The 25050-nt window shown below is 37.3% G+C and overlaps 2 protein-coding genes across 3 annotated transcripts; one reads left to right on the top strand and one right to left on the bottom strand.

Annotated features, from left to right (window-relative positions):
• The first annotated feature begins 5892 nt into the window (after positions 1-5892).
• LOC126594579 (probably inactive leucine-rich repeat receptor-like protein kinase At5g06940) lies at positions 5893-9540 on the top strand. Its single transcript, XM_050260939.1, has 3 exons — positions 5893-6611; positions 6909-8657; positions 8968-9540. Exons 1-3 carry the CDS (start codon positions 6044-6046, stop codon positions 9324-9326), a joined length of 2676 nt encoding a protein of 891 aa, XP_050116896.1. The 5' UTR covers positions 5893-6043; the 3' UTR covers positions 9327-9540.
• An 8343-nt stretch (positions 9541-17883) lies between these two features.
• LOC126591935 (putative FBD-associated F-box protein At5g56700) lies at positions 17884-22759 on the bottom strand. Of its 2 annotated transcripts, XM_050257652.1 has the most exons (5): positions 22522-22759; positions 20183-21157; positions 19943-20092; positions 18904-18978; positions 17884-18372 (listed from the first exon to the last, which is right to left on the bottom strand). In XM_050257652.1, exons 1-5 carry the CDS (start codon positions 22525-22527, stop codon positions 18322-18324), a joined length of 1257 nt encoding a protein of 418 aa, XP_050113609.1. In that variant the 5' UTR covers positions 22528-22759; the 3' UTR covers positions 17884-18321. The 2 variants fall into 2 exon arrangements, with proteins under 2 accessions (XP_050113609.1, XP_050113608.1); XM_050257651.1 differs by lacking the exon at positions 17884-18372 and having other exon boundaries at positions 18619-18978.
• Between the last annotated feature and the right edge of the window lie 2291 nt (positions 22760-25050).

The following is a 25050-nucleotide window of genomic DNA, read 5'->3' as shown; positions in this document are numbered from 1 at the left end:
AGACTTGGGGGACTACATTATGTACCATATATTGGGCCTCAACTGGGCCTCATAAAAATATTTGGGGGACTTAGCCTATTATTTATGTATTGAGGAGCGAACCCTTATTTTATAAAAGGGACTCCCTCACTTCCATTAAAGAGTATCACCGCCAGCTGAGCAACCGCCTCGCCACGAGTGTCAACTCTAGCCCATCATTTATGTATTCAAAAGCGAGCCCTTATTTTATAAAAGGGATTCCATCACCTTCATTAGAGAGCATCGCCGCCAGCTGAGTAACCGCCTCGCCGCGAGCACCAACTTTAGCCCATCATTTTTGTAATGAGGAGCAAGCCCATATTCTATAAAATGGACTCCCTCACCTTCAACGCCACAAACCGAGCCAACCAAGGCAACATAAGCCACAAGCAGAGCAGCCTCGCAACATATGCTACTTCTAGTTGAGCATCATTTCAGATTGGGCACCGCCTCATATCGAGTATCAATTCTAGACGACATCTAGTTACTTCGGCCCACACATGAACTGAATTTCAAGTCCCCAGCCAAAAGACTCTCTTGATTGAAGACTTGGGGGACTACCGTTTGTACCATACTTGGGGCCTCCGTATTTAGACCTCGTATAAATACTTGGGGGACTCAAATGTAATTATGTAATAAATGGAGGGGCAAATATGTAATAAGTGAGGAGCCCTTATTTTATAAAAGGACCCCTCATTCTCCTCATTAGGGGAGGCCAATTCTTAGGCCTGAGATCCCCAAAGCCTCACTCTCACCCTCACAAACAGAAGAGCTTTCATCCTCACATACAGAGGCTCTCTCTCTCACAATCCTCTCAGAGAAATACAATATCAGTGTGGACGTAGCCCAAACATTGGGGTGAACCATGATACATCTTTGTGTTCCTTACTTTCTTGCAGATTCACGGTCGGATTTACGTTGTTCCAAGACCCCTCCGGTTTTGTGCATCAACAATTTTGGTTAATTTCTCATTTCTCTCTATTATATTACCTATGAAATCAAGAAGAGAAAAATATTTCCTTTTTCCAAATTAGCACAAAAAACCCTTCAAATGCTCTCATGCCTTAGTGTTTTTAGAAAAAATTTCTCTTAGTCACAATGAGAAAATGAATGCATGGTTAGTTACCTTTGAATTTGATATCAAGAATGAATGATAAATAGATGTGCTTTTAATAATGTTTATTTTCCAACTCTTGATATAATTGACCATGTATAATAAAGAATAAATGCATGGTCACTCTCACCTTTGAATTTGATACCAAAGCGACCAAAAGAACGAGATAGTTTCTATATATTTTATGTCCATTTTGATCTAAAGTGTGCCCCTCCTAACACGAATTTTTTACTCCACCATTGCTCCTAGCCCATTCTTTGACTCTAATCCCGACTCAAACATCATCATCTCTAACTTCACCTCCCTTCTCCCTCATTTCCCCTATTTCTAAAACTTTAAAATACATAACCCACTCATTGAATTCCATTGCAATCTTTGAAATCCATAGGAAAAATCACACCCCTAGACTATGCAGGAAACAGGAAGATATGCGGAGGTGAGGTAATTTTGAGACATGGTTGTGTTGTGATTGTTGGGGACCTGAGTTAGGTGTTGGGAATTGGTGCAACACTGTGACGAAGTTAGGGTGTTGAGGGCTAGTATCATTGTAGACATGGAAATTTCATTGCATACAAATGATGCATCACAAAGCCCCACGTGGCATATGACTCATCATAAATGGACAAGTCATCAATGACATGTGACACAAATCAAACAAAGGAAGTGTAAAACATTCCCAAAATTCGGCAAGAGGGAGAAAATCCCCCTTAAAATTGGCAAGGGGCCCAAAATCTCTCAAAACTGGAAATAAAGCCAAAGCATATTCACAAAATAAGCAAGAATTGAAAATTGCTCACAAATAGGCAACAAGGCCTATAAATTTATGCCAATATGAGGAAGGCGGCTGAAATTAAAACACAAAACATGCCTAAATTCTTCTATGGACGAATCAAGACACAAATCAAGGCCATATACATCCAAAGGCATGACTTTGGAAGTCTATAAATACAAGGACCCAAGACACACAAAGGGGTCGAAAAATTACACATCGAGAAAAACCTCTGCACAAATCTTTAAAGACTAATACGTTGCCAAAACTCTCTTCAAAGAACGCACAACCAAAGCCGAAGCACTCCTTGAAGAATCAACAAGCACTTGTGCCAATTCTTTCAAGACTTTGTTGCAAGCTCAAAACTTGTAACGACATTCGTTTCAAGATCAAGTCGCCAAGACCCTTGAATCAACAAAGTCCTACATCAACTCTACCTTTGTCGCAGCTTTGAGGTGAAAACTATCCAAGCATTGTTTCAAGCTCAAAACTTGAAGCAATCGTTCAACCGTTCGTCCGAGATCAAGTCATCGCGACCCTTGAATCAACAACCTACGCATCTACATCAAATTTAAGACTGAATAAGAGGAAAATTGTAAAAAGAGATTGTAACCTACAAATTCAAATCAATACAAATATACTTTGTACACGTGTTCTTGTTTCATTCGTTACATAATTTTCATGTTTACAATCATATTGAGTATTTTAGAAATAATGGTGGGTGAGAAAAGATTATTCTTCTTCTTTCAATTTTTTGTGAAGAAATGAAGTCGGTGGGAAAAAAGACAATGAGCGGGCTAAACAACACTTATAACTATTAATACCTCTCATCTTTTTGATATCATGTTTTTATACTATCATTTAATGGAACAAATGTCAAAATTTGAATTATTTATTTTTTGGTATCATCTTTTAAAGATTATTATTAGAAAAATTCATTTGATTAGAAGATCGTTTAATCATACACATGTATTGAACAAATCAACGATTATGATAACAAATTTGTTTGGTTCATATGGATTACTAAACGATGTCAAAATCAAATGATTTTTTTTGTAAAAGTAATCGTTTGATGGTAATTAAAAGAACAAATCGTTCAAATTATAACATTTGTATGGTGAATGATATGTTACATATAAAGAAAAAATAATTCTTTACATGTAAGGATCCAAACAGTATACTTCCTAAAATTAATTTAGTTCAGTTGAATTATACGCCTACAAGGCTTAAACAAGTGCTACAAGTGAAGCTATCAACATCTCACTACTAATTATGTCACGTAATATATTAGTAAACTCATTTTATATAAGTTGTTATTTTCCGATGAATCATCTTACAATATACAATATATACAATACATAGATAAACGTAGAATTGTATTAAAATAAGAAAACGAAAAGAGAAGTGAGTCGTGCGCCGTGCGAAGTGGACTTTTGTCTATATTACTAGCAGTCCGAATTTGTCGTCACTTTGAGATTCCAAGTTCCTCAGTCCTTTTCACTTCTTCATCTTCACGAGGACCAAAACCAAACAACAAGATGCCCGCTGACCGCTGCTCTTCTTCTTTACTTCCCTCTGACTTTTGGCACCCTTTTTACAGTTTACAGTGGGGCTGGGCATTAAAAAAAATAAAAAATAACCGAGTGAACCCTTCAAACTGTACCGACGGCTTGGTTGGTTTTTTTTTTGTTTTATTATTTTTATGGTTAAATCGAATCGCACCGATTTTAATCAGTTTGACAATCGGTTCTCAAAATTCTTAGGGTGCAGTTAACTGAACCGATCCTCATATATTTAATTTTATTTTCTAACTATAATTAATACGTGTAGTAATATAAATGTTTAGTTATTTATGAGTTACCGTGTTTTCACTTGAAAACAAAACCTAAATAGTTTAAGAGTCCCTTTGGAGAAGAACAGGGGGACCATTTGGAGACCGCAACAACTGCTGCTTTGGTGCTCTCCTTAGGCTCCTTCATTTGTGCTTTCCTTTGAGCAATCACTCATATTGGTGCTACGTTCTGTAGCTTTTAGAGAGAAATTTGTTACATATTTTCGTCTTCACACAGACCAAGAATCGACCCAAACCAACCCACCACTATCAGTTAACCAACTTGATCGATTTTAGACCCAGTTTGGTCGGTTTCGGTTTGTAATTTTGGCCCAACCGACTAGGTCTTTTCAGTTTTGGTTTTGGCCCAAAATCGACCCAAACCAACCCGCACCCACCCCTAGTTTACAACTTCATTTACCTCTATACCCTCCAAAGTATACAGCAACAGGGTCCAATTGGATAGTTCACATTCCCCATTTTTGGTTGGTTACAATTCCCTTGAGCTACTATTTACAGAGAAACGACTTACCTACACCTTTCGAGATCAAGTCTCTAAACAAAAACACAAACTTACTAATTTGTTTCAAAACTTTCATATGTTGTATTATAGGTACAAGACTTTACGGTGATACTGTAAATGCGTGCATCAGTGTATGTAAGTTATTCTCAAATTACCCGAGAAAACGGTAAAATGCATTGGACAGTGAATGGAAATTTTCATTCCAAACAAGGGTTTTTGTGTGGTTAGTGGAAGGTCAAATCTTGTCTTCATGGTGTATAATATAAATTATATGTTTCTTAGGATTCTTTTCATCCAATGATAATTTTTAATAGGAAAAAATCACAAACAGTATAGGTGGGGATGTTGAAATTTGTATCATTTTCTTGCTAAATTTCAACTTTACAAAATATTAAAAGGTACTAGCTTTTTGAGCTTTTCTGTTTTAGAATACTGCAATAACTTTCCCCTCGACTGCAATGCAGTGATCAATTAAATTAAGAAATTTTAACGAAAAGTTTTCAGTATGGTTTATTTTAACAAAAAAAATCATATTTTTACACTAAAAAGGCAATACTGCTACTATTTACTTTATCTTTTATTTTGTCCGTTAAAACTCAAAGTTTTTAAATACTTTTTCTTAATTTTCCTATTAAAATATCAGTCCATTCATGACTAAGTTTGAAGTGGTCATGATTAATCAAATTTTTAGCCTAATTTGGTTGCTGACTTGTATTATAATGCTAATTTCACCGGTGTCGTTGAAACTCCATGAGCTTTGATTGTAACAGATGTTTCGTTAGGGGTCACGTGGTGAGATATGTATGACAAATTAATGAGAAGTTGTTAAGAGGATGATTGAATTAACCACACAATATAAACGATGATATTTACGTGTTTGTGAGATAGCGTGAGATTAGAGAAGTGGATTTTGGCCCACTGAAATTTTTGCTTGGTCGTAGAGATATGAGTCGTGCAAACCCGAATAATTGTGAGCCATGAATCTATGTCTTGTATGATTTTTCTGCACTAGTATAGAAAATACAAGATGTTAAAGGAGAACTATTAAACTCACTAGATATTGAGTTATCACACCATATGTAATTATTTGTAGTGCAAAGAAGTGGTTACATATATTTTTGTAAAAAATAATAACCCCTACCCTATATATTTGACTTTTTTTTTTTGGTCAAGGAACCTTTATATTTGACTAGAATATGCATGGACAATTTCCTACAAGATAAGCTTGCTGACCATAATAACGTTAACAATGGCCCATACAAATGATATTATCTTCAGTAATAAATTAATTAATTGGATATTTATTTGATCTATAAATATTATATGGGATATGATTTTTACACATTTTTTTTAAAATTTTTACCACACTTCAATATAATTGTATGATTTATTCAATTTTATGTGCATAAATAAAAAAGTAATTTCATTTCTTTATGATTATATCTTTTTGAATTCTTTTATAATATTAAATCCTCGGAGTGAGTAAATTTCCCTATTTTTTTTGTTTGAACATGTCAGTTGGACTGTTCATTCAATTTTGGATCAAAGAAAAACAGAATATTAGTTTAATATAGAATGGTAAATAAATGAATGCACTGTTTGTACCACTACCTTTTGCAATCCTCCAAAAGTTACGATGTTGCATTTTTTGCTGATAGCCCCCTCGACCCATCAAACAAACCCAGCAAATCCTCAACTCCTCTTTCTTCTGACTCTCGTATACTCACGTATACTCACTCTCTCCCCGCTTCACTGATAGGTTTCTCTCTCTCTCTCTCTCCTCCTCCAATGGCTGCTTCCTGCAGATATCCATTGCTTCTCTCTCTAACAATCTCCATGTTTTTCCTTCTTACTTCAGCATTGTTATCTGAACCAGACATTCTTCTCACATTCAAGGCCTCCATTAAAGACCCCCAAAATTCTCTCTCAAGCTGGTCCAACACCTCCGCCACCCACCACTGCCAATGGGCTGGAATCACCTGCACCGCCGCCACCACTACCACCACCACCACCACCACCGCCACACTTTCTGTCACCTCCCTCAACCTCCAAAGCTTCAACCTTTCAGGTGACATTTCACCTTCAATCTGTGGGCTCCCTTATCTGTCAGAGCTCAACCTTGCTGACAACTTCTTCAACCAGCCCATCCCTCTCCACCTCTCTCAGTGCACTTCTCTGGAGACTTTGAATCTCAGCAACAATTTAATCTGGGGTACACTTTTAAACCAGATTTCTCAGTTTGGTAACTTGAAAGTTCTTGACTTGAGCATAAACCATGTTGAAGGAAGCATCCCACAAGGCCTTGGTGCACTCCACAACCTCCAAGTTCTCAACTTGGGTAGCAACTTGCTTTCGGGTAGGGCATTTCGTTTGGGGTCACAAAACATTTTCGAATTTACGATTATGTCAATCAACGTTATGTGCTTTTGATATTGATCTTAGTTGGAAAGCAACTTGCTTTCATATGAGTATTTCGCTTGAGGTAAAAAATATTTTCGATATTAGAATTAAGTCGACCAATATTTTTTGCTTTCGATATTGACCTTAATTGAAGAGGAAAATTTTCTATTGACAATGTTAGCAAATCAAGTGTTCATTGACACGACGGAATATGAAATTATTTACTGATCTAAATCAAATTTGCTATTTTCAGGTAGTGTGCCTTCTATTTTTGGGAATTTGACTGAGCTAGTTGTTCTTGATCTGTCTCAAAATACTTACTTGGTGAGTGAGATTCCCACCGACATTGGGAAGCTTGTGAAGCTTGAGAAGTTGTTCTTGCAAAGCTCTGGTTTTCATGGTGTAATTCCTAATTCCTTGGTGGGTTTACAAAGTTTGAGTGTTTTGGACTTTTCCCAAAATAACTTAACAGGTAGGGTTCCTCAGATGCTAGGGTTTTCTCTCAAGAACTTGGTGTCTTTTGATGTTTCAGAGAATAGGCTTTCTGGGTTTTTCCCAAATGGCATCTGTAGTGGAAAGTACCTTATAAACCTCAGCCTTCACACAAATGTGTTCAATGGTACAATACCTGACTCCATTAGTGAATGCTTAAGGCTTGAGGTGTTTGAAGTTCAGAACAATTTGTTTTCTGGGGATTTCCCAGTTGGGTTATGGTCATTGCCCAAAATTAAGCTCTTGAGAGCTGAGAATAATCGGTTTTCGGGTGAAATACCTGATTCGGTATCAATGGCTGTTCAATTGGAGCAGGTTCAAATAGATAACAACAACTTCACTAGCAAAATTCCTCATGGTCTTGGGCTAGTCAAGAGCCTGTATAGATTCTCTGCTTCTCTTAATGGTTTATATGGTGAGCTCCCTACAAATTTCTGTGACTCCCCTGTTATGAGTATAATGAATCTCTCCCACAATTCGCTTTCGGGTCAAATTCCGGAGGTTAAAAAATGCAGGAAGCTAGTGTCACTGTCTTTGGCAGACAACAGTCTTAGTGGGAATATCCCACAATCCCTTGGGGAATTACCAGTGCTAACTTACCTTGATCTTTCGGATAATAAGCTTACTGGTCCCCTGCCACAGGCGCTTCAGAACTTGAAGCTTGCACTCTTTAATGTTTCCTTTAATCAGCTATCTGGTAGAGTTCCCTACTCTCTTATTGCAGGACTCCCAGCTTCATTTCTTCAAGGAAATCCTGACCTTTGCGGTTCAGGATTACTCGATTCTTGTTCTGATGACCAGCCAAGACACCATTCTTTTGATTTTACAACCTTGACATGTGTCTTGGTATCTATAGCTTTTGCTGTTGGGACTCTCATTATCACTGGTGGGTTTATCTTTTATAATCGATATTATAAGCAGAGAGCTCAAGTTGGCCTTTGGCGTTCGGTGTTCTTTTATCCTCTCAGAGTCACTGAGCATGACTTGATGATGGGAATGGATGAGAAAACTGCTGCAGGGTGTGGTGGAGTATTTGGTAGAGTTTACATTGTAAGTTTACCAAGTAATGAACTTGTTGCTGTGAAGAAGCTTGTGAATTTTGGGATCCAGTCTTCGAAAGCTTTGAAGGCTGAGATCAAGACCTTGGCCAAGATCAGGCATAAGCACATTGTAAAAGTTCTGGGATTTTGCTATTGCGATGATTCGATATTTCTGATATATGAATTCCAACAGAAAGGGAGCTTGGGGGATTTGATCTGCAGACCTGATTTTAACTTGCAGTGGAGTGTTAGATTGAGAATTGCCATTGGCATTGCGCAAGGACTGGCATACATTCACAAAGATTATGTTCCTCATTTGCTTCATAGAAATCTCAAGTCAAACAATATCCTTCTGGACGCAGAGTTTGAACCAAAGCTCACAGATTTTGCTCTTGACAGAATTGTGGGAGAAGCTGCCTTTCAGTTAACCATGGCTTCGGAATCTGCTCTATCCTGTTACAATGCGCCAGGTAAGAGAAGTGGGAATTGAAAGGATTTATGCCTGTAGTTTGTTGCTGCAAATTTATGCTCGTACTATTGTTTTCTCTGGAACTATTGCTATCTACTCATCATCTGTATCTTAAGTTGCATTGCAATCTCTCAGATTATATATCGTATCTGTGGTCTTCGAATATTTTCTTGGTCATTGAAATATGTTGATAGTAATCAAAATGTGATGAAAACACTCATGACATGCTGACATGCTGCCAAATATTTGTATAGCTAATGTATACTGAAAAATTTGGTCACGCTCTTATGACATTTATTTGTTGTTTGCAGAAAGCAAGTACAATAAGAAAGCAACTGAACAAATGGATGTTTACAGCTTTGGTGTTGTACTACTGGAGCTAGTGACAGGCCGGCCAGCAGAGCAAGCAGAGCCATCTAAATCTCTTGACATTGTAAAGTGGGTGCGACGAAAGGTCAACATTACAAATGGGGCTGTCCAAGTTCTTGATCCCAAGATCGGAAATTCTTCCCAGCAAGAGATACTAGGAGCTTTAGAAATCGCTCTCCGTTGCACTTCTGTGATGCCGGAGAAAAGACCATCAATGTCTGAAGTTGTGAGATCACTTCAGTCCCTTGACTCGAAGACCCACGAGGCAGTTATCGACTTCTCTACCTTTGAGGAGCATTGATCTTCATTCTAAACATTGGAGTTACAAATGACTGCAATTTTTGGTTGCCTTGTATGTAAATTAAACTTCACGGATTCAGTTCTGATGGGGGAAAGAAAGATAAGGTTGGTTGGGCATGGTTTTTTGTGTCTGTTGTTCAACAGATCATTTGGGATTTGGCATTTGGTTAAACTGTAATGATATTTTTACAGTATAATATGAATGCCGTTATATATGCTGTTGATGCAAATTTTTGCCGTCTTCGGTCTTAACAAAAATGCACCTGCAAAACAATTAACAACTTTGATAAAAAACAAAAAGCCTCATGCACCCGCGGTTTTGGAACTTTGATCAAAGACCAAAAGCCTCATGCGCCTGTGGTTTTGGCAGTGTATTTCTGATGCATAAGTTAGTATCTCTGAAAAGAGGGAGTATTTAAGATTTTCACTGTATAGAAAAGGCGTACCATTCTTGGTGGAGAAATAGGGAATTTATAGGGAGAGTGACCGACCATTAGGGTAGGATTTGGTGAGAATATTCCCAAGATATTGTGTAAATAATATCTTGGAATTAAAGGTAATTGTCTTGATTAAATATAAATTGAATTACTTACTTGATAGGGTTTGTCTTCAATTGGGAGTGTATTAATAATAGGATTTAGAGATAATCCTATCATTAAATACCTTTGATTTTTTCCACGGGCAGTGGAACTCTGAGCATTCGTATTCTGTTGCTTGCATGTACAAGGATGCTGAGTTGTGCGTAGGATGCCCGACTCATTTAATAAGGGCAGTATTTTCTTTTTTGGCTGAAAGTCTATGTGTTGCCTTCATGAATTTCGGGATTATTTTTGGCTCATGTGTTTTGGTTGATAGAGGCTTGAGGTGTTGTAGATGGTAACCAAATCCAACCCTTGGACAAATTAAAGATGGATTCTTAAATGGATCATTTTATAGACACTCATGGATTGTAGGAGTGGTTCGGTATGGGATCCAAAAGTGGGATCCCAATTCCAAACTAAAAAAATTTCAGAATGGGAATAAGAAGACTAATTTCAAACCCAAATTTCGGTATTCCCGAAAAGTTTTTGGGTTTTTGGCTTTTGGGATGAAATTTGATATTTTTGGGTTGTGAGCTAAAATTTGGGCTTTTGGCCTGAAATTTTGTTACCCAATTTTATATCAATTGAAATTTAGGCTTTTTACCTTATACCAATTTGAAATTTCATACTAATTAAAATGCCAATTCATTCATACCAAGTCAAATTGACATTCCAAAGTTTCAAACAGCCTAATTTCATACTTTTACTTCTAATATAGTCTACTATCAAAATATTTAAATTCAACATGCATCCAACCAAAATAAATAAATAAATATATATATATATATATATATACATATATTTGGTTTGGTTAGGGATTCCCTAACTATTGAATATGTAATCCCGATTTCCGTACCAAAAAGTTCGGAATCAGTTCGGTATGGATCTCGAAAATTTCGGTATTATACGTTTGAGAATTTTCGGTATGGGATTGAGATTTTTTTTGGTTTGGTTTGGGATTGTTGGGAAAGATTTCCAGCCCTAATGAATTGTCAATTAGACTTCATTCAACCAAACCTTCAATAATCAAGGAAAGTATTATCCACACGGTCATTTTGTTCTCTTGAAACTCACGTTTGTTTTTGACATTTAGATTGAATAAATTAAAGGAGAATGAAGAGAAAAAATTGAATAGAGTTTTTGCAAAAGAAGAAAAGAGTGAAAATTATATTTCCCATAGTTACAAAATCGTCTCCTTATGTTAGATGTGAATGATTCCTATATCCGGAATTTTTTAGATCTCAAATGGATTGGGTTAGGTTTGAACTGATTTGGACATATAAGAAGAAATGTGCTTGAAGAAGAATTGGGGTGGAAGTCTATTATAAGTTCGTGTAGGCTTCAATAGAACGAAAGAGTTGGCGTGTTAAATAGTTAGTTGTTAGGGGAAGGAGAATTCAGGGAATCTAAGAATAGGCATGATTAATTTCCTCAATTGCAGTAAAGAGACATATACAACCTAAAGTATCTATACGCTAGTATCTATTTGTCATTTTTAATGCAACAATATATTTGCACGAAAAGGTAGATGGAGGAATAAATTAGTTTTGAATTTATTGAGTCGTGATGGGGAAATGAAGAAGATGGTTGGGTATTTATAGAATAACAATATAAAAAAAATTCCTAATTTTTTCCCCTTATTTTTCCTATTTTTTAAAATTTCTTTACCATTCGATTAATCTTGGCAGTTGATTTTCAAACTGATATGAAATCAGACACACCAAAATGTGCCACGTGTCCCAATAGCAACATTTTCTATTTTTTTTTTCATTGGAAATCTAATGGTTAAGATCATCTAGCCGTTGGAAATCCAACGACTCACAGCAAGCCACGTTATGGAGTCTTTGGGCTCTATTATTGGTTTGCTGCAGTGGGGCCCACCCATGCAGTTGCTATTAGCCACTAGCCGTTTGTCCAACGTGCATTACACATGTACGACAAAAAAAAAAAAAGGCAGCTGACATCAGCTTGCCTTCTGGCACAAGGTCGGGCTTATCTTGTTCAAACTTTTGGACGGGCTGGTGTTGGCCCACCACTTGCCTTATTCCATTTGGCCAGCTGGAAGGGTTTTTTTTTGGGTTGGAGGTGAAATTGGTAGCAGGTGGAATAACCTGCAATTTAAAATCTATATACGTGCTTGTCTGACTAGTCAGCAACACTCATCAACCAAGATGAACAGAAGCTCGACAACTTTTGTCACTAATCGATTGTCCGTGAAAAATGTAGTTGTATGCATCGTGTGCATACTTTATGGAGAAATGTTTTTTGCACTCAGCTAAAGCCTTCTCATCTATTGCCTCCAACATCGGAAATGTGTTACTCACCAAAAACAAAACTACCGCAATTGGAAAGATGTTTATTCCGGCCATGCTTCGAAGAACGAGTAACTTTTAATTTTCTCAGAGAATGATGTATTTGATGGAGTTAAGTTTAAGGCATGTGGCTCAATACTTATAAGGAATAAGGTGAAAGTAGGAATCATTCTAAAAATAAAAAAACGTAATTACCTTTAAAACTAAATAAGCAACATACTGAATTGCTATGGGATAGTAGATACGAGAGTTTCAAATTTTGGTATTTACGTAATATGTTAAAAATAACGGAATGGGAGATAAATTATTTAAATTGGAACTATTACAAACTACTTGTTATGTGCCATAATATTACTTCACTATCGAGTAATTTTTGCAACGAAAAAGCAAAAACTTTTTTAGTTTTATATGATAATGACAAAGTAATATGATTATGAAATTAATTAATAAGTGAAGAATTGCTGAAATACAATAAAATAAGTAAATGAGCACCCTTTTTAGAAACTTGTTTTAGAACAAATATTATATCAACCTAACTTTCTAAACACGAAAGTGTGAAATGAGCACCCTTTTTAGAAACTTGCTTTTGTTTATTCAGACTACATGCACAATATAAAAATAAAAAATAAAAAATAAAGATATGAATAAGTGTGAAATGAATAGATTTCATGAACCAGGAGTATGCTGAGGTTCATCGATTACAAGAGCCTAAGTGTGAAATGAATAGATTTCACGAATTTTGTATGTACAACTGTAAACACGAAAATTCTATATTGAATGAAACAAGAACACGTATACAAAGTAGATTTGTATTGATGAATTTGTAGGGTTACAATCTCTATTTACAACTTTCCTCTGATTCAGTCTTCAAATTTGATGTAGATGCGTAGGTTGTGGATCCAAGGGTTGCGATGACTTGATCTCGGTCGAACAGTTGAACGATTGCTTCAAGTTTTGAGCTTTAAACAATGTGTGGATGGTCTTCACCTCAGGTTTAGGGCTGCGACAAAGGTGATGTTGATGTATGATTTTGTTGATTCAAGGGTCTTGGTGACTTGATCTTGAATAGAATGTCGTTACAAATTTTGAGCTTGCAACAAAGTCTTGAAGGAATCGGTACAAGTGCTTGTTGATTCTTCAAGGGAATGCTTCGGCTTAGGTCGAAAGAAAGCTTTGGCTTTGGTTGAATGTTCTTTGAAGAGAGCTTTCGCAGCGTTTTAGCTTCAAAGATTTGGCAGAGGTTCTCCTTTTGTGAGAATTTCGGCCTTGAATGAAGAAATTGTCCACCTTGAATGTAGAAATTGCCGACCTTGAATATAGAAATTGTCGACCTTGTGCTTGTCTTGGGACCTTGTATTTATAGACTTCCAAAGCCGTGCCTTTGGGTGGATTTGGCTTGATTTGTGTTTTGATTCGTCCACAGGAGAATTTAGGCATGTTTTGTGTCTTAATTTCAGCCACTTGCCCTTGCTTGGCCGAATTATAGGGCTTTCTTGCTTATTTTGCGAGCAATCTTTAATTCTTGCTTGTTTTGTGAAGTTAATTTAGCTTTCTTTCTGGTTTTGGGAGCAATTGGGCCCCTTGCCGATTTTAAGGAGATTTCTTCCCCTTTGTGGCATTTTAGGAATGCTTTTGAGCTTCCTTTGCTTGATTTGTGCCACATGTCATTGATGACTTGTTCATTTGTGATGAGTCATATGTCACGTGGAGCTTTGTGATGCATTATTTGTATGCAACGAAATTTACATGTCTACAAATGCCCCCACTTCAAGGCATGTTGTAGGCATGTGCTTGTCACATGTAGGAAACATGTTTTGAAGTCCTGTAATGTGAATATTCTAACTCAAGGGTCGTCGAGCCTTGATCTTGAATTAGTTTGCTTCTTCAAGGGCCGTAGAGGCATATGTTTTGAATTGAAATTATGAATTTCGTCAAGGGCCGTTGAAGCGTATTTCTTGAACGGAATATTTCTTCAAGGGCCGCTGAAGCTTGGTTTTGAATTAAATAAAAATTTTCTTCAAGCGCCGTAAATGCTTGATCTTGAACAAAACATTTCTTCAAGGGCCTTTGAGGCTTGATTTTGAAAGAAATGAAAATTTTCTTCAAGGGCCGTAGAGGCTTAATCTTGAATTAAACTTTTCTTCAAGGGCCGTATGCTTGATCTTGAATGCAATGCAAAATTTCTTCAAGGGTCGTAGATGCTTGATCTTGAAAGAAATTTTGGAAATGGATAAATCGGCACATACTTATTGTGTATATTGATTTTCCATAATTTTGACAAAATACATTTGGTGTATTTTGAATTTTTTTTCCTTGTGGTTGTAGGAAAAAAAAAATGTTTTTCCTTCCTTAAGTAGGAACCTCCTTCAATTTTGGTAATGAGGGTGATTTCCTTCAAAGTGTTGGAAATCTTTGGTGATTTCCTTCAAGGTTTGGGAAAGATTTAATGCTTGTCCTTGGGTAAGTATGATTTGCATTTTTTTTCCTTTCCCTTTTTCTATTCCACGGCAAAGAGGGTATTTTCCCTTTTGGTTTGGGTCCTTGGTTTGGGAAACACGTCATCTGATTTTCATGTGAAGTTTGAGGTCGATTTCTCTTCTGGAAAGTTCTGTAAAAATATGGGAAACGTAGTTTTATCTCTTATCGTTTTAGGCATATATCGCACACCACTAGGAAAAATCAAGAAAGCCTTCAACTCGTCATTTTCCCACAGTTGCGCAGTTCTGACTGGAAAACAACTTTTGCTGGATTAACTTTGAAAATTGGAATGTTTAGCTTTAGGGAAAATTATGAAATTTGGACACAACGATTATCAGCCTCTTAGCTTCCTTCTCCAATTGGCCTTGCATCAAAACTCATCTGGAAAGTTGAATTATCATAAAAAACGTCCTGCTTTCGTAGATTGGTTGAAACTTGCCATTTTTTAGTTGGAATTTGCTTCCTTCTTTTGGTTGGAATGTACTTCCTTCTTTTGATTTTCCTTTTTCTATTTGGTATGTACTCTCCCTTATAACATTAGGAAGCAATTGACCCCTATATATAGGACAATTGGGTGTGTGTTTTTGTCACAAAACACCCTTGTCGTGTGCTTGCTGCTTGTTGTTGCCGTGGTTGCTTGCTGTTGCTGATGTGGGCTACTTTCTTGGAGCTTGTTGCATTGCGTCACTTTTTACCACGTGGTGCTGTGCAAAAGACTGTAGTGGGGTTTTGCTGTGTAGTGCTTTTTGGTCGCAGTTTTCCTTCAGCGGTGACGTTGCTGTGTAGTGCAAGAAATTGCTTGCGTAATCACTGCGGGGTTACGTAGTGTGATTGCGTAGCATTTTGGTTTTCTTTGCTACTGTAGCGTGCTTTGAAGGACCATCTTGTAGCTGCCCTCTTTGCTGTGCTGCTCAAGCTTTGTGGCTGATTTCTCTTCGTCGTTGTGACTTTGTCATCGCCATCTTTCAACGCTCATGAAGTTTGTCTCTCATGTCTTTTGTTTTAGTGAAGCAATTTTCTTTCTTCTTGCCACCTCACTCTTATGCTTATGTTGCCTTGTTTTTTTGTTGCAACCATGGTATTTTTCAAGTGCTTTAAGAGCAATACCATCACCATTCTTGCGAAGGAAGGTGATTTGCAAGATAGGGGAACAACGTTGAAGCTTTGTGCGCCGTTGACTGGCCCTAAGGCGCTTGCTCTTCCTGTGAAAGACAACTCGATGCATTTCAAGTCGTGTTCTTTTGAAGTATCTTAGAAGGTGACATATTTTGGTCGACCAAATACGAAGAAGAAAAGGTGTACATCGATGATTCTTATCTTGAATCTTTCGCACCATGTTCGTGACAATCCGCCGGCTTTGTTTGAGCTTCTTGGTGATCGCATCCATAGCGCAGCTATGGCTTGGAATAGCACATTGTCGACTATTGGAGAAGCCGTCTTTGTTTTTTTTGCTCATTTTGTAATATGGCTTTGTAGCCGAATTCTTCCCTTAAAGAAATAAAGTATTCACATTCTTGAATTTGCTCTTTATTCTTCAAACTGTTTGTGTTTTTGTTGATGATGTGACTGTACTTGAGGTTTTAAAGTTTTAAATTGCCTATGTATCCTCGGTTGAGGAGGGATCAAGTCATGACGTAGTTCAAAGGAGTGATGAAATTTTTATGGTGATTTTGCTTTTCGTTTTGCCGTACATAGTTTATGCTATTGTGAGCCAAGAGTGTTGGGTGTTGCCTTTTAAGCTTGTGCTAACAAGGAGCATTGTGCCGTATGTAGTTTAGGCTCATGCAGGCGAGGAGCATTGTGTCATGTAGTTTAGGCTCATGCAAGCGAGGAGCATTATGCCGTGTGCAGTTTAGGCTCGTGTAGGTGAGGAGCATTGAGTGTTGCCTTTTAAGCTCATGCGAACAAGAAGCATTGGGTGTCGCATTTTAAGCTCGTGCGAATGAGGAGCATTGTTGCCGCCTTTTAAACTCATGTGAACAAGAAGCATTATGCTGTGTGCAGTTTAGGCTTGTGCAGGCGAAAAGCTTTATGCCATGTGCATTGTAGGCTCTTACGGGCGATGAGCATTTTGCCGTGTGCAGTTTAGGCTTATACAGGCGATGAGCTTTGTGCCATGTGCAATTTAGGCTCATGCAGGCTAGGAGCTTTGTGCCGTGTGCAATTTAGGCTCATGTAGGCGAGGAGTATTGAGTGTCGCCTTTTAAGCTTGTGCGAACAAGGAGCGTTGAGTGTCGCCTTTTAAGCTCATGTTAACAAGGAGTGTTGTGTCGTGTGCAGTTTAGGTTCATGCATGCGAGGAGCATTGAGTGTCGGCTTTTAAGCTCATGCGAACAAGGAACGTTGAGTGTCACCTTTTAAGCTCATGTGAGCAAGGAGTGTTGTGCCGTGTGCAATTTAGGCTCATGCAGACGAGGAGCATTGTGCCGTGTGCAGTTGAGACTCGTGCAGGCGAGGAGCATTTGCTGTTTGGTTTAGGGGTAGTAATGCTTCAAGAATCTACCATTGATGGGGCCAATCTTTAAGTTGTCTTTTGCCATGATTAAGTAGGCGTCATTGGTGTATACCTCTTGTATTACGTAAGGTCCATCCCACTTTGATGTGAACTTGTTTTTTGTCTTGTGAGTTGTGATGATAGACCTTCGTAATGCCAAGACAAGATCTCCAGTTTGGAAAGACCTTGGGCGGACTTTCTCGTTGAATGCCTTAGACAGCCGTGCTTGGTATCATTCCAAGTGTTGTTGAGCTTCGAGCCTTCTTTCGTTGAGTGCTTCTAACTCTTGAAGTCGTAGCTTCGCATTTTCCTCTTCAGTTAAGCCTTATTGTATAGCCATCCTTAGTGAGGGGATTTGACTTTCGAGTGGCAGAACAACTTCCATGCCATATACGAGAGAATAAGGCGTAGCTTGGGTAGGAGTTCTATGTGTCGTCCTATATGCCCAAAGTGCTTCACTTATTCTTTCTTGCTAGTCTCTCTTTCTTCGGCCGATTACCTTCTTCAGGAGGTTGCACATCGTTTTGTTGAATGCTTTCGCGAGACCGTTGGCGGAGCATGATCCATGGCGTGAGCCTGGTGGCTCTGATACCATGTTAACTACATTGAAATGTTTGGGAATTGAAGAGAAAATCAAGAAGAAACGATGAACAGAAGGATGAACACAGAGATGTTAGAGAGAGAGAGAGAGAGTTTAGAGAGAGAAATATGATTTGTATTGATTGGAAGAATGAAAATTACACACTTTGTTTTTATACTAGTAAGCCTAACAACTCTAATCAATACTAATAAATTTGCTAAGTATATTTCTAACTATATTGCTGACTTGTACCCTTAATAGTGGGATCAATAACAATTTTCTCCAGCTCAACAGCATTCTATCAAGAAGTTGACGATTTCAAAATCACTTGCGCAACCATCGTACTCTACAATTTCCACTAGCTTGGGATAGCGATAAGAGCATTTCGATGCTTTCTTAAATCTCATTTCTCTTCTTCCGCATACTTGATACAACCGCAGCAAGGAAACAACTTAGTGTACATAGCACAAGAACAAAAGGTTTCAGGAAGTTTATATTCACATCTTTTGAACAACATAGCGCATTGGAATGGACTGGCAGCAAGGAGTCAACTAAATGACCAAGCAGCAGCGAGGGCTTTCGTAACTAAAATCTTCAGCATTCTGAAAAACGGAAATAAGAGATAAAGAAGGTACCGTTTCAAACTCAATAGCACAAAATTTAACACATTTTGTCAATCCAGCAGCAAATTTTAACCTTTTCATTAATTTTGTTTCACATTTTTCAATCCCAATGGTCAAGCAATCCAAGATGTTGAGTCATCTACTTGGATGCATAACTGATGTAGTAGTGGAGGAATTAGACATCAAAATTGAGTTGATGAAGCTTAGGGATGGCTTGATAACGAATAAGGTAAAAATGGAAAAACTAATATATTACTGTTAACTGCCAAGTACCGAAACAATCTCTAGATAAATTAAGTACTGCGCTCCTACTTTCTACAGGTATAAAAGTTCTAGAGTTGAAGGCAGTTTTTCTTTAAGCTTCTGAGCATCAGCGTCCTTTATCATTTTCCCCCATCGGTCCTCGTTTCCTTTCATCACAATTTTCTCCAGTTTAACAGCAGTCTTTGCAAAGAACTTGACAAGTTCTAACTCACTCGTGTGACCAACATACCCTACCAGTTCCAATACCTTGAGGTGATTATGGAAGCATTTGGGGGCCTTCTTATATTTTATTTCCCGTCTCTTGGATGTTGCGTACTCCTTCTGCAGCAAGGAAACAACAATTTAGTGTGTACATGCAACAGGAAATTCGAAATTCCGTTGAGTTTAGCTACCAGATAAAATTATTAACCATTAAACTTACAAGTCTTCATACATATTCGAATATGAAACAGTGGCAGGACAGGCTAACCATGAGTTTAAAAACGAAAGAAAAAAGGAACAACTTGTCATTTTAAAGATCTTCTTTTAGTTCTGTCCTGTGTTCCGCTCAATGGGTTGTACCAAAAACCAAGGACTCAAGGACATTATTAGGACAAAAACACAATCCACAGCTTCCAGTTACCACTAACAGTCCACTAGACACCAAAGTTCAATCTATTTGGTACGTTTTTTGTTCTTCAGAATCGGCAGTGGATGGAATGGAAGAAAAAGATCTACGAAGTTGAAACTTGAAACTGATGTTTGTAAACACAGATCCACAATACCCTGTAAAATGTTCATTATAGAAACCACCCTAACATCCATTTCACCAAAAATTAGATTAGCTTGATCAGCTACAAAGTAAAAACGTATATATAGGCAAAAGGATCTAACAGGATCTAACACACAGCAGTAAAAAGGGTCGAAGAAATAATGGTAACACAGAAGTTCAACCTAAAGAGTCTAGCATACCAAAGGGTCACTCCAACTGTATAAGGGCATTATAAGTATGTGTGTGTGTGTGTGCACGCCCCCAACTTCAAGTTAACAAGATAATAGTTATCAATTGAAGAATACTTGAATTAGGTTCTAGAAACATATGATCCGTTTACCTCGTTTCATTACAGTGGTAAACATGACTTTGCCATTTTATATGAAAAACAATGTATGTTTCATAATGAAAGTAAAAGATGCATCACATAACAGCATGGTACTAAAATTTCAAAGCCAGCTAATCAATCTCATTAATACAATCACCCAATGTTCACATATAAAACCAAGCTTTACTGCATCAGAAAATCCATACCTTCAAGTATAACACAAGTCTGTGCAAGCAAGGAGATGCCCTCATGAAGCAAGTTAGTTGAAGAAGAGCAGAAGCATCATCTTCTCCCATTATTAATTCCAAATGCTTTAGATTTGCTAGTATAGGAAATACTCGATCCCTCTTGTACGACTGAAAGCCAAACAAAAAGTAAGGAACCAACGTAATTCAACAAATATATGGGAAATCGACACATGATAATTATATACACCAAGTACTCACCACTATTTCTTCACCAGTCAGTTTGAGAATCTCTAGATGAGAAAGACACCCCGAAAGTTGGGTGAAGACTACCTCTATGAAATTATTGCAGATACAGTTCTCAGAGATGGATACCTGACTAAGCCGCGGTACATTCCTAACAAGCAAGTGGAACTCATTTCCAACATAATTAAATGAAACAAGGTTTGCATTACAAATCTCAACGCTTTCAATATTTCCACATCGTTCAATATCTAAGCACTTCAATGCAATTGATGGACCAACAACCCTTAGATTTAACAAATTTGGGGCATGGAACACTGATAATCGTTCAAGAACTGGACAATTAGATAAGAAGTATTCAAGAACTTCTTGACCCACATCAACATAACTGAAATGAAGAACTTTGAGTGACTTAAAGCCAAGGTATACACAAGGGTTTAGGCTCAGAATATCACAATACAAGGCTGTAGAAGCAGAGCCTCTTTCAATACCTAAAAGTTCATGGGGAAAATTATAGCATGATTTCCGTCGACGATAAACACCATCTTCTGAGAAGTCCAACTCAAGAACTTGAGCTCTCTTTTTCAGTGCAAATTGAATCCATTTATTAATGGAATTTGAAAACCTATCATCTAAATCAAAAGCAACTCTGAATCGTTCAACGTTTGGCCAAGTATGCTGCTCCACCACACTATTCACCCAATCAACATACTTACAGATTTTCTGTTCTCGTTCGTCTCGATTGAGGTCAATCAAATTGCATAATGTTTTCCCGGCATCAAAGTTAAGAGTCCTTGTAGATGCCAACACATACCGCCACACATAATGCCATCGCTTAGAAAGGATACTAGTAGCTGCTGCTTCCTTTAGCGGCAAGAGGGTCAGTAAACTAACAAGAAGTTCATCAGTCAACTCACTGATTCGGTCTGCCAAGTTGTAGTCATACTTATTTTCTTTTCTCTTTCTCGAGTTGTAATCACACTTTGAATCGAGCTAAAAACAAAAGATAAAAAGAAAAGGTCAGAGTATTACAACGTAATCTTCTCTCTGTCGTCATTCTCTTAAATTACTAGATTGATTTAAGAAATAGAATAACCAAAACTATGAAAACAATTAGAAAACCAAACCGAACACTTCTTTGTTGTCATTCTCTTAAATTATTAGATTGATTTAAGAAATACAATAACCAACACAACTATGACAACAATTAGGAAATCAAACTGAACACAACCAAACTTTGAAATTTATGGAAGCAAACAAGAAAAAATGCTGCTAGAATAATAGTAAGATCTGGAAAATAAATGTGCACTTTTTATAATTTTATACCTTGTCTTGGGAAAATTAAGAAGTTGGTTGACACCCTGTTTCCTTCATTAAACTCACGTTGTTTTTACAGCTACTAACTGATCAAGTGCTTGGATAGTATGCAGTTGTGGTGGTATTAAATGCTCAGGAACGGCAGCGTGAAGAGCAAAAGAGATGAAGATTTTGGAAGCTTTTTCATTTTCTATGGATTCTGTAAGGAGTTCTTTTGTTAAGCAGGCATCCCCTACCCCCTATCAATTTATTTTTGTTGGTAAATTGGTTCAAAAGTCCTTTCAAGCTTAACAGGTTTTTAAGAGGTGAATCTTTATAAGAATGGCTCAATATAACAGTAAATCAAGGAATACATACGGTATCACATATGCAGGGAAGCTCTATGAAATAGGCTCTTCCTGTGCCAGAGAAAGCATTATGAAGTAGGCCCTAACTCTAAACACAGGGTTATAGAGCTTCTTGGGCATGGACAAGCATTCTTTGCAGGGCAAAAACTGTATACAGGCGGGACAATGTGGCAAGTTAAATCTGGTAATATCATTGACATATTGAATTCTCCTTCTATCATGGCTATCCCCAATAAAGTTTACATATATCCTAACCTTACTGGCTCCAAACTGCTCTTTTCCTACAAAAGTTAGTGACTTGGTTTAACAAGGATTGAATTTCTTGGTATCACATTACTATTCAGTTTGTAGCTTCTCCAATTGAGGAGGCTAAAGCAAGTCTGAAAGTGCTTCCCTGCTGAAACAACAATTTTCACAACGGATTGATAAAATCTTATGGAATATTGGATTATATGGAATTGAAGGGTTCTAATTCACTGCCAAAAAAAAACCTTATTTTTGTTTTAAATTTTAAAATGTTCATTTTTTAAAAACAAGAATTGTTAAAATTCCTCTTTTTTTATTTTTTATTTTTTATTTTTTAATAAGAAGAATGTTTGTTGTCATTGTATATTACAAAAAATTCAAAAAAATAAAAACAAAAACTATACAAGTAATTCATTTAATTTAATTTCAGGGCGAAGAATTTCTTACCTGCATTGCTTTTTGCTCTTCTGGGTTATGACCAAAACTCGTCAGCGAGTTTATCGGCAGTGAAAGATCAAGGCTTTATGGCTCAATGGATTTAGATTTGGCTAAAGATCGAGGCTTTGGATCGAATTCGAGCACCCAACAAAAGCTTCAGCCCGTCCCTTTCTCGATGGTGTTTTGCTGAGTGATGACAGCCTCTGTCCAGTCCAAGGTTCGCAACTGTTTGCCTGTTCTGTTCTTTTGTTCTTTTTTTGGGAAAATTGCATTTCAGCCCTGCAATGCTAGTACACCAACTTTTTAAACTAAGGTAAATTTTGTATATTATATGGCAGATCTATGATTTACAAATTGGATTTAAAAAGGGTAGTTGTAACGAAAAATCCACGGTACTGTTTACTTTAACGAAAAACCACATTTTTACACTAAAAAGTCAAACCTGATACTATTCACTTTACCATTTATTTTGTCCTTATCATTAAAACTCAAAGTTTTCAAGCTATTTTCATTAGTTTTCCTTTTAAAAAGTTGATATACCTAGAATTACTCAAATTCCTAACTTTGAACTCATTGACATTATTTTGGCTAAAGGATATTTGACTTATAATCGTTAAAAAAAATTGGAAAATCGATTATATAAAAGTATGATTGTGTAAAGGAAAATTTTATTTGAACTCATGTAACATTTTTCTACTCTCAGCTTAAATTTTAGATGTTAATTATCTTTTTTATCCCATTGCATAATTACCATTAAGTACAAGATGAAATTAATAATAAAACTAAAATTTATCAATAAACCCACACATTATAATTAAACTCCATCATGACTCCTTGTTTATCTTTTGTTCATTTCGGCTAAAACCCTATAACTTTTATAGAGAAAAACAAGTTTTTTTCAGTCCGAGGAAAGTGCTTCTATCATCTATACAATATTAGCCGTTGATAAGGAGTTGCAACCAGACAAGGTGAAAGAAAAATGTTAGTTTCCAATTGTAAGCTTTCAGTGCACTTTGAGGCTACTGAGGTGTAACACATAATTGAGAAGTTGGTGTTTGTGGAACTTTTCAAAGCAAAAAAAACAAAGGGTACTCTCTCTTTCATTCAGCATGGATAGTCCCTTGCATGTCGATCAGCGCAAACTTTGCTCCAGAGGTACCCAAGTCCATTCCGAGATAAAGCCGCTCCACCCCCCAACTGAAACACCCACTTGAGATTCATCATTACTGCTTCCAACAACCATTGGTACTGTTGGACCTCTTGGCCGCCATCTTGGTCTTGCATGCTCGTTCTTCACGCCATTACACAACCATTTCTTGAAAACTCCGTCTGTAGACTAAACATCCCTGAAGCATCAAACACTTAACAACTTGAATTTGATGCACAACTACTATAACTACTTGGTGTTGGTGATGAGAGAGAGAGAGAGAGAGAGAGAGAGAGAGAGAGAGAGAGAGAGAGAGAGAGAGAGAGAGAGAGAGAGAGAGAGAGACCATGTGTATGCATATGTGTATGTGTCGGGGATGACGACCATGGAAACATGAAGGAGGTTGCATTTGCAGCCATGGGAAATGCTATAAATGGGTGTAAAGATCATTTTACATTTTGAACTGGGTTTGGGAGGATAGTTTAGGTAATAACTCTGGGTTTAAAGAGATATTAATTCTTTAATAAAAATTAATATGAGTATAAATAGTAAGTTGGGTGTAGAGAGAGATTACATGGGGTCAAATAAAATTTCCCATGTTTCATTTAAATCAACAACTCCAAATAGTAATGAATGAGTAATTGTAACAATAAATTATGGCTTGCCTCAGTAATTTGCGGTGTGTAGCAAGGTACGGAGTGCCTCGTCAAATATAAACCCCACGAATTTGGCGTGAGAAAGATAAGCATTCATGGTTGCTGGTATTTTGGGATAGTTGTGGAATAAAGGAGGTTAGGGCTTCTAGTAAAGATGGCAACTAAAGGTGAAGAGGGACTTGAGGCAATGATCAAGGGGAGGGAGGTTAAGCTTGAGGGTTGCGGTTTTCCAGCACTTAGATATAGCTCGCTCTACTTGTTGTGCTTTACCTCTCAAGTGTATCGATGGTCTCAATCCATAGACGTAGGAACTCTTCAAACCCTAGTTAGGGAATCCCTTGGTCTTCTCGTCTCTTCTTGTTTTGTCAAGTCTTCCCTTATATTTTTCATTATTATAGATACAACATACCTCTTTGAAGTAATACTTTGGAGAGTCAGTAGCTTCGTGAAAGCTAGATAAACCGCTATGCCCAAAGCCTTCTCTTTCCTGCATCAAATCTCACAACAAAGCTCTATATTTTATCATGCTTCTCTTTGTTTTCTCCCTTAATTTCATGCAAGAGCTTTAAAAGGGCAGGGTTATTCCAGCATAGATCTAGGCAACGCTGAGTTTTGAATCTGGTTAGGTTTTAAGTGTTTTCGTCGGTTTGTAAAAAGGGTAGGAACTTCTAGTCTCACAGCCTTCCCACGTGAGATTAAAGATTGTAGGTTTAGATTTTGGTACTCCCAAGTAGT

Source organism: Malus sylvestris, chromosome 12 (assembly GCF_916048215.2).
Source record: "Malus sylvestris chromosome 12, drMalSylv7.2, whole genome shotgun sequence".
Lineage (NCBI taxonomy): Eukaryota > Viridiplantae > Streptophyta > Magnoliopsida > Rosales > Rosaceae > Malus > Malus sylvestris.
This window is presented reverse-complemented; position numbering and strand designations above follow the sequence as displayed.

What these genes read in the sequence shown, in the direction of transcription:
- LOC126594579 (XM_050260939.1), top strand. Translation starts at nt 6,044, where the DNA reads ATGGCTGCTTCCTGCAGATATCCATTGCTTCTCTCTCTAACAATCTCC. An exon ending in GGGTAGCAACTTGCTTTCGG is followed by an intron (nt 6,612 to 6,908) that starts GTAGGGCATTTC and finishes TGCTATTTTCAG; the next exon opens with GTAGTGTGCCTTCTATTTTT. An exon ending in ATCCTGTTACAATGCGCCAG is followed by an intron (nt 8,658 to 8,967) that starts GTAAGAGAAGTG and finishes TGTTGTTTGCAG; the next exon opens with AAAGCAAGTACAATAAGAAA.
- LOC126591935 (XM_050257651.1), bottom strand. An exon ending in TGACTGGTGAAGAAATAGTG is followed by an intron (nt 20,093 to 20,182) that starts GTGAGTACTTGG and finishes TTTGGCTTTCAG; the next exon opens with TCGTACAAGAGGGATCGAGT. An exon ending in GACTTGTGTTATACTTGAAG is followed by an intron (nt 18,979 to 19,942) that starts GTATGGATTTTC and finishes TCCTTGCTGCAG; the next exon opens with AAGGAGTACGCAACATCCAA.